The following is a 12,876-nucleotide window of genomic DNA, read 5'->3' as shown; positions in this document are numbered from 1 at the left end:
CAAACAATCGCTTGGGCTTCAATTTTTCAATTTTGAATCATGCGGGCTCCGAGGGGGGGGGGGGGCGGGGGAGGTAAAGGGTGAGTTAACCCCTGAAACTTTGAATCCCCACTCGTCCCTTATTTACCAACCAATTGCTCTGAAACCCGATGCAGCCCTTCTACTCAATGGTCTGCAGCATCGCTCAGTCTTAGATTTTTCGATTTCAGATCATAGGGGCTCCCGGGGGGGTTCACCGAAATCAGCAGAGGTCTGAACTACAACCTCAGGAGATGTTTCCGTTTCTTGATCTGATAATGTTTTGTTAATTTATTTTAATTGGTTCTAGTTGATTGTAATGGCTTCATTGATAATGGCATTGCCTGCTACAACCCCGGTGACAACATTACAGTGGATGAGCAGCTGCTTCCCACAAAAGCACGGGGTGGCTTCACACAGCACAATGGCAAATACGCAATCCGGACAAATTTGCCATCACGTTTTGGCTGGCAGTGGATGTCAACTCAAACTACATTGTGAAATACCCTACCTGGGCAAAGATGAAACTCGCTTTCCTCATCAAAGACCAGCAGACAGTGCTGTGCTTATGCTTAGAGACCCAGACTTGGGAACAGGAAGAAATGTCACTCCAGGAAATTTTTTTACTTCCCTGAAATTAGCAAAATTATTGAAGAGGAAAAAGACCAGTCGTGTTGGAACCGTGAACAAAACAAGAGGGCTTCCACCATATGCACAACACTTGCAGCCACCGCGGTTCTCCAGTACCAGTTTTGAAGCGACAGATACAGTACATTTCTATAATCAGACAAATTGTGGAGTGGATGTTGCAGATGAGATGGCACGCCCATATCCGGTGAAAGCTGGCTCTCACCGATGGCCAGTTGCTGTAATTTACAACATCCTTGACCGAGCAGCCATCAATTTCTCTGTTTTGTACAAGCAATGCACTGGTGATAATATCAGTAGGAGAGAGTTTGCCTTGAAGCTGGCCACAGAGCTGCGACAGGAGTTCATGCATAAGAAAATTTCACAGCGAAAGGCAACTGCTCTCCCCTCTGGGCTCCTTCCTCACACCTAGCTCGACTTCACGCTGTTGAAACCAAAGCTTTCAGAATCATTGGAATCTCCCACGATGAAGCTAACTCTGAGGGCCATTCACTCACTCACCGCAGGCAGGTTGGTGGTCTTTCTGTCTTCTACCGACTCCTCTCCGGCCTTGCTCCCCCAGCTCTCTCTGTGCTCTGTCCCCCCAATATTCCTTCAGGCCGCACAAGATCTGCCTGCAACCCTCTTACGGTGAATCTGCCAAAATCAAAACTCTCTGCTCACCTTCACTCCTTCATTCCTCTTTTCTCCCACTTCTGGAACAAACTCCCCCACTCCCTTCAATCCCACTCATACCTCCAGGTCTTTAAAACAGCTGTTCACCACCATCTTATCTTCCCCCATCCAAAACCTTGAACTTTTCTACCCCCGTTAATTCACCCCAAATCCCCTTTTTTGAAATACCGACTTCTTTCCTGGAAGTCCTAGCAGTGTCAATGTGTTTTTTTTTTACCTGTCCCACCCTCTCCCCGCCCCCTTCCCGCCCCTCCTCCCCACAAGCCCTCTCCCTCCCACAGATCTCCCAATGTCACTGCTCTCCATCTTGTCTCCCGCTCCCTATATCATATGTTTTATGTTTTATGTGTCAGTTTGTGTTTTTGTGATCAATGTTAACTCTTACACGAGCCTCGATCTTGTATGCAAAAAATAATAATCTGGAGCCAGTGCTGCTTCCAGCACCAAAACGAAAGCAATGTCCGAAAGGTCAGTGTAATAACAATAAAACTTCTGACAAATGTGATGTGCATGAAAAACTGGCTTGTGGCAAATGCATAGCCAAAGTAGAAAAACGTTTCACCTGTGTGAATTGCATCGATATTGTAAAATAGACTTCCTCTCCATGTTATACTTTTCGCCTCCCCCACCGAAGGTGGATGGAGGTTATGTTTTCACCCCTGTTCGTGTGTTTGTGAACAAGATATCTCAAAAATTTGTGGACGGATTCGGACGAAATTTGGCAGAGAGGTGACACGGATGAAATGATTAGATTTTGATGAAGATCCGGATTCGGATCCGGCTAGTAAAAATTTTGAGTGATTCTTCACCATTGAGAGATGGGGCTCAAACCGATACATAGCACGATATCTCAAAAAGTTATGGACGGATTCAGATGAAACTTGGTGCACCGTTTGGGTGTCTGACAAGAACGAATCGATTCGATTTTGGTGAAGATCTGAATATGGATTCGGATATGAGGATTATTTAATTTTTAAATGATTCTTCACCATTGAGAGATCGGGCGAATACCGATATATAACATGATATTTAAAAAAAGTTATGGACGAGTTATGACTAAACTTGGTGGATGAGTTGGTTTGGTGACAAAAACAAGCCGATAAGATTTTGGTTCATGTCCGAATCCAGATCCGGCCTATCAGTGGGATACAAAACATAAACTGGTGAGACTGGCGGAGGTATGCGCTCTTCCGAGTGCCCTTCTAGTTATTTTTTGAACAATTAGAAAAAGTATTCTATGTGCTTCGGCTCGGTGAGCATATTTGATGGATCTCTAGTTCATGCAAATGTTTCATGCCAATGTTGATTCATGTTTCATGCAAATGTTTACCTGTTTCCTGATTTTTATTTTTTATTTTGTGATTTTATCTGAGTATTTGTTCCAGTTCCATGCAAAACCATTTGATTGCAAATTGATCAATTTCGTATTGTATTTTGCAAATTTTTGTTTCTTTGATGTTTGTTCATAAATAAAAGTTTCAGGTTAACAGTCAAAATGACTGTTGTGTGGCGGTTATAGGTTTGTCGATCCAGCAGCACTTCTTGTGTCATATTCCCACATCAGTAGGAGGAAGTAAATGTATTATACCTAACAAGTTCATCTCTCCTTGACTGCAGACCAACACTGTGACAGCCTGGCTGGACGGAAGTGCCATTTATGGCTCATCCCACGTGTGGTGTAGTGCCTTACGCACTTTCCAAGATGGACTCCTCGCAACAGGGAAAGACCCTTCCTTGCCTCCAGTCAGCAAGCACCGCCTGCGCATGCAACGAAACCCACCTCCAGCACCAGAACTCACTCCTGAAAACCAGGACATAATATATGGTAAACGTCATCAAATGCCTCAACATATTCACCTCATTATTCTAATTTTCTGTGCCAAATCGTATCTTATTTGTGATGAATCATCGAGTTGTAGCTCTGGTAAATCTGGCCTACTTGTGCTAGTCAGGTTGTTGCTTCTGACTCCGTTTTTGATCGCACGTGCCTCCTTTTCGCTCCTCTTATCCCGGGTATTGTTACTCGATTGCTCAGCTTAATCCTTTTCCCCTCCTCGCTTCAAAAAAATCAAAAAAAAAAATCTCTTCTTCACTCCAAATCCCCCCTGTGCCCTACACACAAAAACAACAACAACAACAGTAAAAAGCAACCTCAATCTCCCGTGCTTAGTTACTCCTTTATTCCCTATCCTTTCGCCTTTTCAATCTCCCCAAACGGAATCCTCAATGAATAAAACGTTTCTTCCTTTAAAAGCTCTCAATAACATAACATTGAGAAAAAAAACACTTTCAAAAAATGTATTTTAAAATACCTCGCTCTACTTACTAGTCCGTCAGAAATAAACCATTCATTCTTCTTCATCATCCAAATCTCTTCCTTTTCTTTTTCACAAGGATTCCCAAAACCTCTTCACTACCAAACGCTGAGTTCATCCAGCCTCCTCTTGCACTGACTTTGTGCCAACATCCTAAAACAGGTTTTCCACCCCACCCAAGAAGTCTGTTGCCGTGTATCCAGTTTGGGAATCCTGAGACGTCCATTTTGCAGAGGCTGCATGCACACAATGAATTCCCCTTCACCTCCATTCATGCTGAATGTCAAACCCATCCACGTCAGTACCCACCACCCATCTGCATCCCATCGTCACACCCAATTTCTGTTTTTCCACCTTCGCCCAGCCCCTTCTCAGCTTCTCCCTCATCCCTCCCATTATCGGCTTCCCCCTTGTCCTGCTCCATCTCGACTCCCCTCCCTTTTCCCTCCTCCCCCCCCCCCCCATCCCCCCGGTCCTCACTCCCACGGTTTTCTCCCCCATCCCTCTACTTCCCAATTTCCCTCACCCCTCTCCCTCTTGGCTTCACCAAACCCCACGCTTCCCCTCTCCGCCTCCTCCCTCCCCCCCGTCCCCCTCCCCAGCTTGTATCTTGTATGTATCTCTGCCAATGTATCTTGCTCTTCCTCTGTTCCAATTGGTTAATCTGATCATGTGCTTGTGAAGCTCAATATCTGTCTGGCAATTCTCAGAGAACAGCCACAGTGCCAGAGAGTCTGGCAGTTCTCAGGCAAACTGGTTGGGACTGCAAGCAGCCATCTCAGTTCAGGACTGGTCTACAATATCTACCGTCCCTGATATTAATTAAACCTGGGAATTCTTCCACAGAAATCTGCTCTCCCTTGTGCACAGTTTCCTCCCATCTCGTCTACAGTTGTCATACCTATCCTCCCACCCATGATACACTGAATTCTGTGATGAGGCAGTTGCCTTGAAACAAGTTGCATTCTTCTCCTGGAAGGCAAATCCGACCGAAGGCAACCTCAGATCATTCCATAAAGCCTACAGCAAGTGTGTGTCCACTCTCAGGAGAGCCAGAAACAACATATGTCCCAACCTGAAAATTGAACTTTCAAACTTGAGAGAAATGGCGATGTCGGAGCACCTGATACGTCGGATAAGAAACCTGTACACAAGACAAGAAGCTACAGTAAGAACAGAGTATGGAGACACTGGATCGTTTGGAATTGGAAAAGCTATTAGTTTGGGGTGTATTCTCTATCCCTTTCCTTGTTCTATCTGTATCATGAGGACATCAAACTTGGATGCCATTGAGGTTCGAGATAGGATTGGAGGAAGATGTATCAACAATCTAAGGTATGCTGATGATACCACTCTGTCGGCAGAACGTAAAGATGATTTGATGAAACTGCTGCAGACAGCGAAGAAGGAAAGTGAAAAAGCTTGTATTTATTTAAACATAAAAAACACTAATATCGTATCAACTGAGAAGTTCGACGTGTTCAGATTGGGAGATGATCACATGACAATAGTGGGTTCTAAGATTGAAGTGAATGAAGAATGTTGAGGAGACATTCATAGACGGGTGGCGTTGGGGAGAACAGCAATGTCAGGGTGGACAAAGATCTGGAAAGACAAAATATGTGACAAAACAAACGAAGAGGCTGGTGAATGATTTGGTACTTCCAGTTACAATGTATGGATGTGAGTCATGGACAGTGAAGAAGAAAGAAAGGAAGAAGATTGACAGTTTTGTAATCTGGTTTTGGAGATGAATGTTAAAAATTCCATGGGATGCAAGAACAACAAACACGTCGGTGCTTGAAGAAGTTGGACTTCCATATACATTATAAGCACTGATTGATACTAAAACAGAAACTGTCATACTTTGGACACATCATGCATGCATAAAAGGAAAGTGGAGAAATCAACCATGTTGGTTATGATTGAGGGAAGATGAGGAAGAGGCAGACCTTGTATGTGCTGCATGGATGGGGAAAGGCAGCAACGAAGCACTCTCTGCCAGAGCTATGAGAAGCACTGTAGGATAGGTATGTTTGGAGAAATCTGATCATGAAATCACCTGAAGTCAGACACGACTTGATGAAACGAGATGACCCAATAACATTTAAACACTGGTAACACCATATGTAACAAGTGTTACGCCTAGGTCCCCCGTCGGGGAACTGATGTGAGTTGACAAAGTGGAAGACGCAGAAAACATGCTATTGAGGGAGCTGCGCTCCAACGCGAGTCGAAAGAATTGACGCGACCAAAGACGGAATTCGTCCGAGTTGCTTTATTAAAACAAAACAGCTCAGGTATTCTGACAAAAGCCCGTTTATCGGGCAGCAATATATATACACATTTATGTCGGGAAGTTTGCCCGGCAAAAGCTATACCGGGCATGCCCGGGTGTCAAGGGCGAGTCTGGACCTGCCCGGGCGTGTTTGGCTGCGGCCTGGCAAGTCGAGGCTGGGCGTGCCCGGGCGCTCTGGACAAGCACTGGAAAGGCGAGAGCGGGCATGCCCGGACGTTCTGGGCGAGCCCTGGAAAGGCGATAGCGGGCATGCCCGGACGCTCTGGGCGAGCCCTGGAAAGGCGAGAGCGGGCATGCCCGGGAAAGACGAGACCGGGCGTGCCCGGGAGGTTCGGGCGTGCCCGGGAACAGTGAGTCCGGGCATGCCCGGGAGAGGCGCGTCTGGCCGTGTTCTGGCCGGTGCAAGGCGATTGTGTGCATCCAGCGGTAACCGCTACACTATGATATGATATTTCGCTCACAAGGTTCAGACATACATGGAGGCGGCCATCTTGGATTTTGACGTGGCGACCCAATTTTCAATAGCGTTCTTCCTTATGCCTAGATACACCCACACACCAGATTAGAAGTTAGTAGTTCGTTTATTTTTCAAGATATTTCGCTCACAAGGTTCAGACATATTTATGGTGGCGGCCATCTTGTATTTTGAGGTGGCGACCCAATTTTCAATAGGGTTCTTCCTTATGCCTAGATACACCCACACACCAGATTAGAAGTTGGTACTTCGCTTATTTTTCAAGATATTTCGTTCACAAGGTTCAGACATATATATGGTGGTGGCCATCTTGGATTTTGACGTGGCGACCCAATTTTCAATAGCGTTCTTCCTTATGCCTAGATACAACCACACACCAGATTAGAAGTTGGTACTTCGCTTATTTTTCAAGATATTCTGCTCACAAGGTTCAGACATACATGGCGGCGGCCATCTTGGATTTTGACGTGGCGACCCAATTTTCAATAGGGTTCTTCCGTATGCCGAGATACACCCACACACCAGATTAGAAGTTGGTACGTCGCTTATTTTCAAGATATTCAGCTCACAAGGTTCAGACAAACATGGCGGCGGCCATCTTGGATTTTGACGTGGCGACCCAATTTTCAATAGCGTTCTTCCTTATGCGTAGATACACCCACACACCAGATTAGAAGTTAGTAGTTCGTTTATTTTTCAAGATATTTCACTCACAATTTTCAGACATATATATATGGTGGTGGCCATCTTGTATTTTGACGTGGCGACCCAATTTTCAAAATGGTTATTCCTTATGCCGAGATACACCCACACACCAGATTAGATGTTGGTACTTCGCTTATTTTTCAAGATATTCCGCTCACAAGGTTCAGACATACATGGCGGTGGCCATCTTGGATTTTGACGTGGCGACCCAATTTTCAATAGGGTTCTTCCTTATGCCTAGATACACCCACACACCAGATTAGAAGTTGGTACTTCGCTTATTTTTCAAGATATTCCGCTCACAAGGTTCAGACATACATGGCATCAGACATACATGGCGGCGGCCATCTTGGATTTTGACGTGGGTTGCACCCACACACCAAATTCGAATGCGGTCCTTCGCTTACGCATGCACGCATGCACGCATGCACGCCTGCACACACGGACGGACGGAAGGACGGACGGACGGACACACAGACGGAGGGGAAAACCATAGTCCCCCTTTCGCTCCGCGGTGCGACGGGGGACAACAAACAAACCGATTGTTAAATGGACCATCAAATATCGAAAGTATTGGTGTTATGGATCTTCCAATGACACAGTACATCTGTGTATAGGCCTTAGGCTTCATGCCTTCATGCCTCACCTTCATGCCGCTTCAGACAAATTTTCCCAGGTTTCTTAATACAGTAGAATCGTATTCATAATAATGATATAGTAACATTAATAATATCGTAAATATAGTAAATATAATAGTAACACTGCAATCCCTTTGTCGTGACTGCCAAGTTACTGGATTGAAGCGGTGTATGGTTGGTTCATTGTTGACTCGAAACATATAGAATAAACCAGTGTCTCAATGCAATCTTTTCACTTCTATGGTGACAGCAGCTTAGAGACTTACAGTACTTCAAAATTTTTATTCTTACATTATTTGCTAACTGGTATCCCCACCCAGGTCATACCTACGTCGCTATTAGACTTTCGGTCTTGTTTTTTATCATTGAGCTTGGAATTTTTAGGCTGACCTGAAATTTTGTATAACCTTGGCAGACTATTATCACCAAGCCGTGCAGCCAATATCATGGAAATTTCAACTGATGGTTTTGTTAACAAAAAATTCATGAGAATTTGCTGCTCTGGTGAATGTCCGCCATCTTAATTTTCAGTTTGTGTGTTAGTGAGAAACGTGTGATTTTTGGTTCTCCTTTAAAATTTAATCTGCAACTCCGTTACTTTGCCTCTTGCTATTCCATGAGCTTAGATTTATATTTTAAAAGGTCAATTCAAATTGGAACCAACCTTATCCATATAAATTAGTATTCATTAAGCACTTGTTGGACATTGGTAAGCATTCTCTACCACCATTTCAGAGCTAAAAACATAACTTAGAAGGCAAAATGATCAGGAAACTCCACCAATTCTGGGAAGAACATGTGACTGGCTGCAAACTGTATAGAGAAAAGGACTCACATCTGTGCTGACATTCCCTGGCACGGAGCCATTCTTTCATGGTTGAGGGGGAAAAGTTTTGACCCCCCGCCGCTCTCCATATCCCATGTTTTCAATTGATATGAAGTTTCATGCGTGTCATTGCCTATGTTGTGTATACCTCACCTGTACAGAGTTTGGGAATGCCTGGGGAAATGAAAGCCCATTCCTGAGAGTGCTCGGCACAGTCTGGCTGCGTTTTCACAACTTCCAAGCCAAGCAAATGAAAGACGATCATCCAGATTGGTCAGACGAAGACATCTTCCTGACTGCACGGAAATGGGTCATCGCTGTTTACCAGGTTTGCACACACTTAGATATGCAATGTAAACTAATTCCCTGAACCATTTCCCTTCAAAACACATTGTGGAACTTTCCATCATTGATGATCAATTGGTGAATATTTTTTTTAGCTCACCTGGAACGTAGTTCCGGGAAGCTTATGGGATGGTGCGTCATCAGTCTGTAAACACTTGCGACCTCTTCTCTGAAACTGCTAATGGGATTATGACCAAACTTGGCACAAATGATATTTGGTACATTGCAACTCAAGTTTGTTCACTGTATTAAAAAAAATCGGGGTCCACTCCATTTTTTTTTTGATATACGTAGTTGAGGCCTGTGGAAGCGCTAGCACACTGAACAAATCAGGACACAAAAGGACAAAAGGAACAGTAGAGAGAGGGGGAAAACACCAACAGCAGAGTTGAAAGCCAAGATAGAGATAGACTTCGACAAACAGTGGGTATGGGGAGGAATGAAGAGTAGGAGATGATGCATGGGGTGGACAAGATGGATATAGAAGGAAACTATCAGGAGGAAAAACTGGAAATTTGGAAGGAGGATGTATTGGGGTAGAGTGCGGAGGGAGGGGTTAACGAGGGTATAAAAGATCATGGTTTGGGATTGGGGACAATCTGAGATGGTGCTGAACAGCTGTCTTGAAGACCTGTAGGGAAGAATGAGATTGAAGAGAATGTGGAAGTTGGTTCCACAGGTTGGAAAAGAGAACAAATGTGAGTGGAGGTGAGCAGTGGATTTATCGACTGAAACATAACAAAGGATGCAAAAAACTTAACACTCCCACAGGATGCAAACTAAATCTGACGTTTAGACTTTGGAGAATTTGTCCTTCCTGCCATTTAACCTGCAGCTGATAAAAGTTGTCGTTCAAACCGTCTGCCGACAGAGACTTGACAATATTATGACTCTTTATTCCAGTACCTGGTGCCTGGTGTTGCCTGGTGTTGGGCTAGCGGCTAGGGTACCAGCTTAGGATCCTGGGTTCGAATCCCAGTCGATCGCTGAATTAACGCCAGTGGGGTTGACTCAGCCTGTCATCCTTCCGAGGTCGGCTAATTGAGTACCAGTTCACTGGTAATTCCCTGTTTGTCGTAAAAAGGCGACAAAAAGGGTTGGCGGCAGGAAGGGCATCCGGCCGTAAAACATTGCTTCAAAAGGGGGACCAAAAAACAACAACAACCACGGTCCCTGAAAAAGGCCAACCCCCGCTTGCGGGGAAAAATGGCCTCTAAAGGTGTTTTTTTTTTTTGGTTTTTTTTATTCCAGTACCCTACCTAGCTGGTCAAATACCAAATTCCCTGCTTTAATGGACTATTGAGTTATTGAACTTGCTTAATTCCATTCGACCTTTCCTTGTCTACAACCACTGTGATTAGACATGACTCCAAGAATGCTGAATGTCGAACAGAGAACAGATCAAATAAAGTTATTCATCCCTTTAATGATTATTTTCAGTATGAGGATCTCAGCCAGGGGTTTCCAAGCCCAGGCTCCTGACCTGAAATTGAAAAAAATACCCTCAAAATCCCATATTTTTTTAGGGGGGTTTTCATGTCGAAAGGGTTTTCTCAGACAATTTTTGTCGTATGTACCGGTACTTAGTATCGTAGGTACCCGTACCTACAAGTCCTGTGACTACCAAGTAGGTACCGGTATCATTTGGGTCATGAGGCGAATGCGATTTCAAATCTTGGGTCGTGGACAAAAAAGTTTGGGAACCACTGGTCTAGGCTCATGAAGGAGCCAAACGAAAAGGGCCGCAGGTTTACAAACTAGAAGGAATATGCAGAAGGATGAGATGGACATACATATACTGTAAGAAGGAATAACACAAAAACGAGTCACATTCCCTGTAAATTCCTGGATCAAAGCACCAAGCCCACGTTGAAAAAAAAAAAGAGAATTTAATTTCTAGGGAATTTTTTAAGCAGGGAATTTTTAAAGTAATCAATTTCTACATAAAGTGATTTACTTGTTATTGACATGTTTAAATATTTGTGCAAATACAGTGAGTGATGAAGTGCTCAATGTTCCCAACAGAACATTGTCTTTTACGAGTGGCTCCCAGCATTCATTGGCAAAAATGCAACAGAATATCCAGGTGAGGCCTCAGCTTCTCCGCCACCACCTGTACATGCTGATTTAATGCTTCATTTACAGCAACGCTAAATTTGGATGCCCCTGATACTACGTTTTCATGTTAATTTAGCCAAACCAAATTGGCAGACAACCTGGATCTACTCGAACCAGGAATGAGTGGTGCATGGAAATGAAACAGTACCAGACAGTGAAACATTGCCACGTTCTGTGATTGCTGTAATTCCGGTTCAGTTCTGCATCCTCACCGTTAATAAATGCACACTGTACAACAGGTTACAAGATGTTTGTGGACCCATCTATCTCAGTGGAATTTGAGGCAGCAGCAATGAAGTTTGGACACACCATGGTCCCTCCTGGTGTCTATAGAAGGTGAGAAACCTGGTTGATATTGGTAGATTTTTTTATGGTTGTGAAAAGTGGTCCCAATTCCTACCTTACGACACCCGCTGGGACCCCAAAATGTTTCACAGAAGGTTATTATTAGACTACGGATTTTTATGTTAAGAAAATAGGCCTTTTATGTTTTGAAAAGCGGATTTTTTTTTTTTAATGTGAAAAAATCCCGAAATATTTTTTTCCCCCATTTTATTCATTTTTTATTATTACCAAGTTTTTCAGAAATCAGTCAAAAAAAGAACAAAAAATGGTAAGCTTTTTCCTGCACAACATTAAGCACTCTGGGCTAGCAAACAGGTAAAAAATGACGTTCAGGTACCTTTATTGCAACCGCATTGTTTGATAAGTGGAGGACTAGAAGAAATTGACAAGACCCTTTTAGGAACGGTTAAAGTAGGTGTTTGAAATCATTATCTTGGTAATGTTCTCCTTGGTGAGGCGGTGTCGGCGGTCGGTGAGGACGTTTCTGTAGACGGAGAAGGACCTTTCCACGTCGACGCTGACGATGGGGCAGTACCTCAAGAGGGGGATGTCGGCAAGCTTGACTCCAGCCGGCACACCAACCGTGCTGATCCGTGCTGATCCGTGCTGATCTCCATCCAGGATCAAAGCCACTGTCCTCAGCACACCAATGTCGGGATTGCGCTGCAGCACCGCCTTGAACTTGGTGAGCAGGATCTCCTTACAGCAGCCTCGGATCTTTTCGAGCTCCTCCTTGGCCTGATCAAGGAGCTGGAAGGCCTTGGCCAGCTCCATGCCGGCCTCCTCCAGCTGATTAAGGATCTTTGGGATGAACGACACGTGGGCATTTAAGAAGACCAAACTGAGCTTGATGTCCGCCTTTCCGAACAGGTCCTTGGCACTCCGGATTGCCATCGCGTCGTCATCGTCAGCTGGTCCACAATGTCCTTGACGGCCTCGAAGTAAACCACCTTTAGAGGCCATTTTTCCCCGCAAGCGGGGGTTGGCCTTTTTCGGGAACCGTGGTTGTTGTTGTTTTTTGGTCCCCTTTTTGAAGCAATGTTTTACGGCCGGATGCCCTTCCTGACGCCAACCCTTTTTGCCGCCTTTAACGACAAACAGGGAATTACCAGTGAACTGGTACTCAAATTTGCCGACCTCGGAAGGACAGGCTGAGTCAACCTGGCTGTCCGTCGACGAGACGACCGGATTCGGCAGTTCGGATATGTGGCCAACATCAGCGCGGGACGCTTGTCCAAGGAGGGGTACTTTCGTCCCCACCTCGTCCAGTGCATGTTCTGGAGAAGACCAAGCTCCGGGGAGATCGTGGCTGCTGCAATCAAAGGACAACGGGCTTGCGCTATCTTGGCCTGATTTCAAGCCGGAGTGCCTCAAGGTCCTCGTCAGCGACGCCGCGGCCTATATGATCAAGGCCGGCCATGCCCTGACGGAACTCTTCCCGGACTTGCTGCATGTGACTTGCATTGCCC

General features: G+C 44.9%; 1 protein-coding gene across 3 annotated transcripts in view; it reads left to right on the top strand.

The window, feature by feature from the left end:
• The window catches only part of LOC137420885 (dual oxidase 1), a 155,457-nt gene that overhangs the window by 39,691 nt on the left and 102,890 nt on the right, over positions 1–12,876 (top strand). For all 3 annotated transcript variants that reach the window (XM_068106361.2, XM_068106364.2, XM_068106360.2), the window contains exons 6-9: positions 2,959–3,166; positions 8,761–8,927; positions 10,970–11,030; positions 11,302–11,398. In XM_068106361.2, coding sequence (XP_067962462.2) covers positions 2,959–3,166; positions 8,761–8,927; positions 10,970–11,030; positions 11,302–11,398 — 533 coding nt within the window. The remainder of the gene's footprint in view (positions 1–2,958; positions 3,167–8,760; positions 8,928–10,969; positions 11,031–11,301; positions 11,399–12,876) is intronic.

The sequence above is a fragment of the Myxine glutinosa genome, chromosome 2 (assembly GCF_964187855.1).
Source record: "Myxine glutinosa chromosome 2, kmMyxGlut1.1, whole genome shotgun sequence".
Classification (NCBI taxonomy): Eukaryota; Metazoa; Chordata; class Myxini; order Myxiniformes; family Myxinidae; genus Myxine; species Myxine glutinosa.
This window is presented reverse-complemented; position numbering and strand designations above follow the sequence as displayed.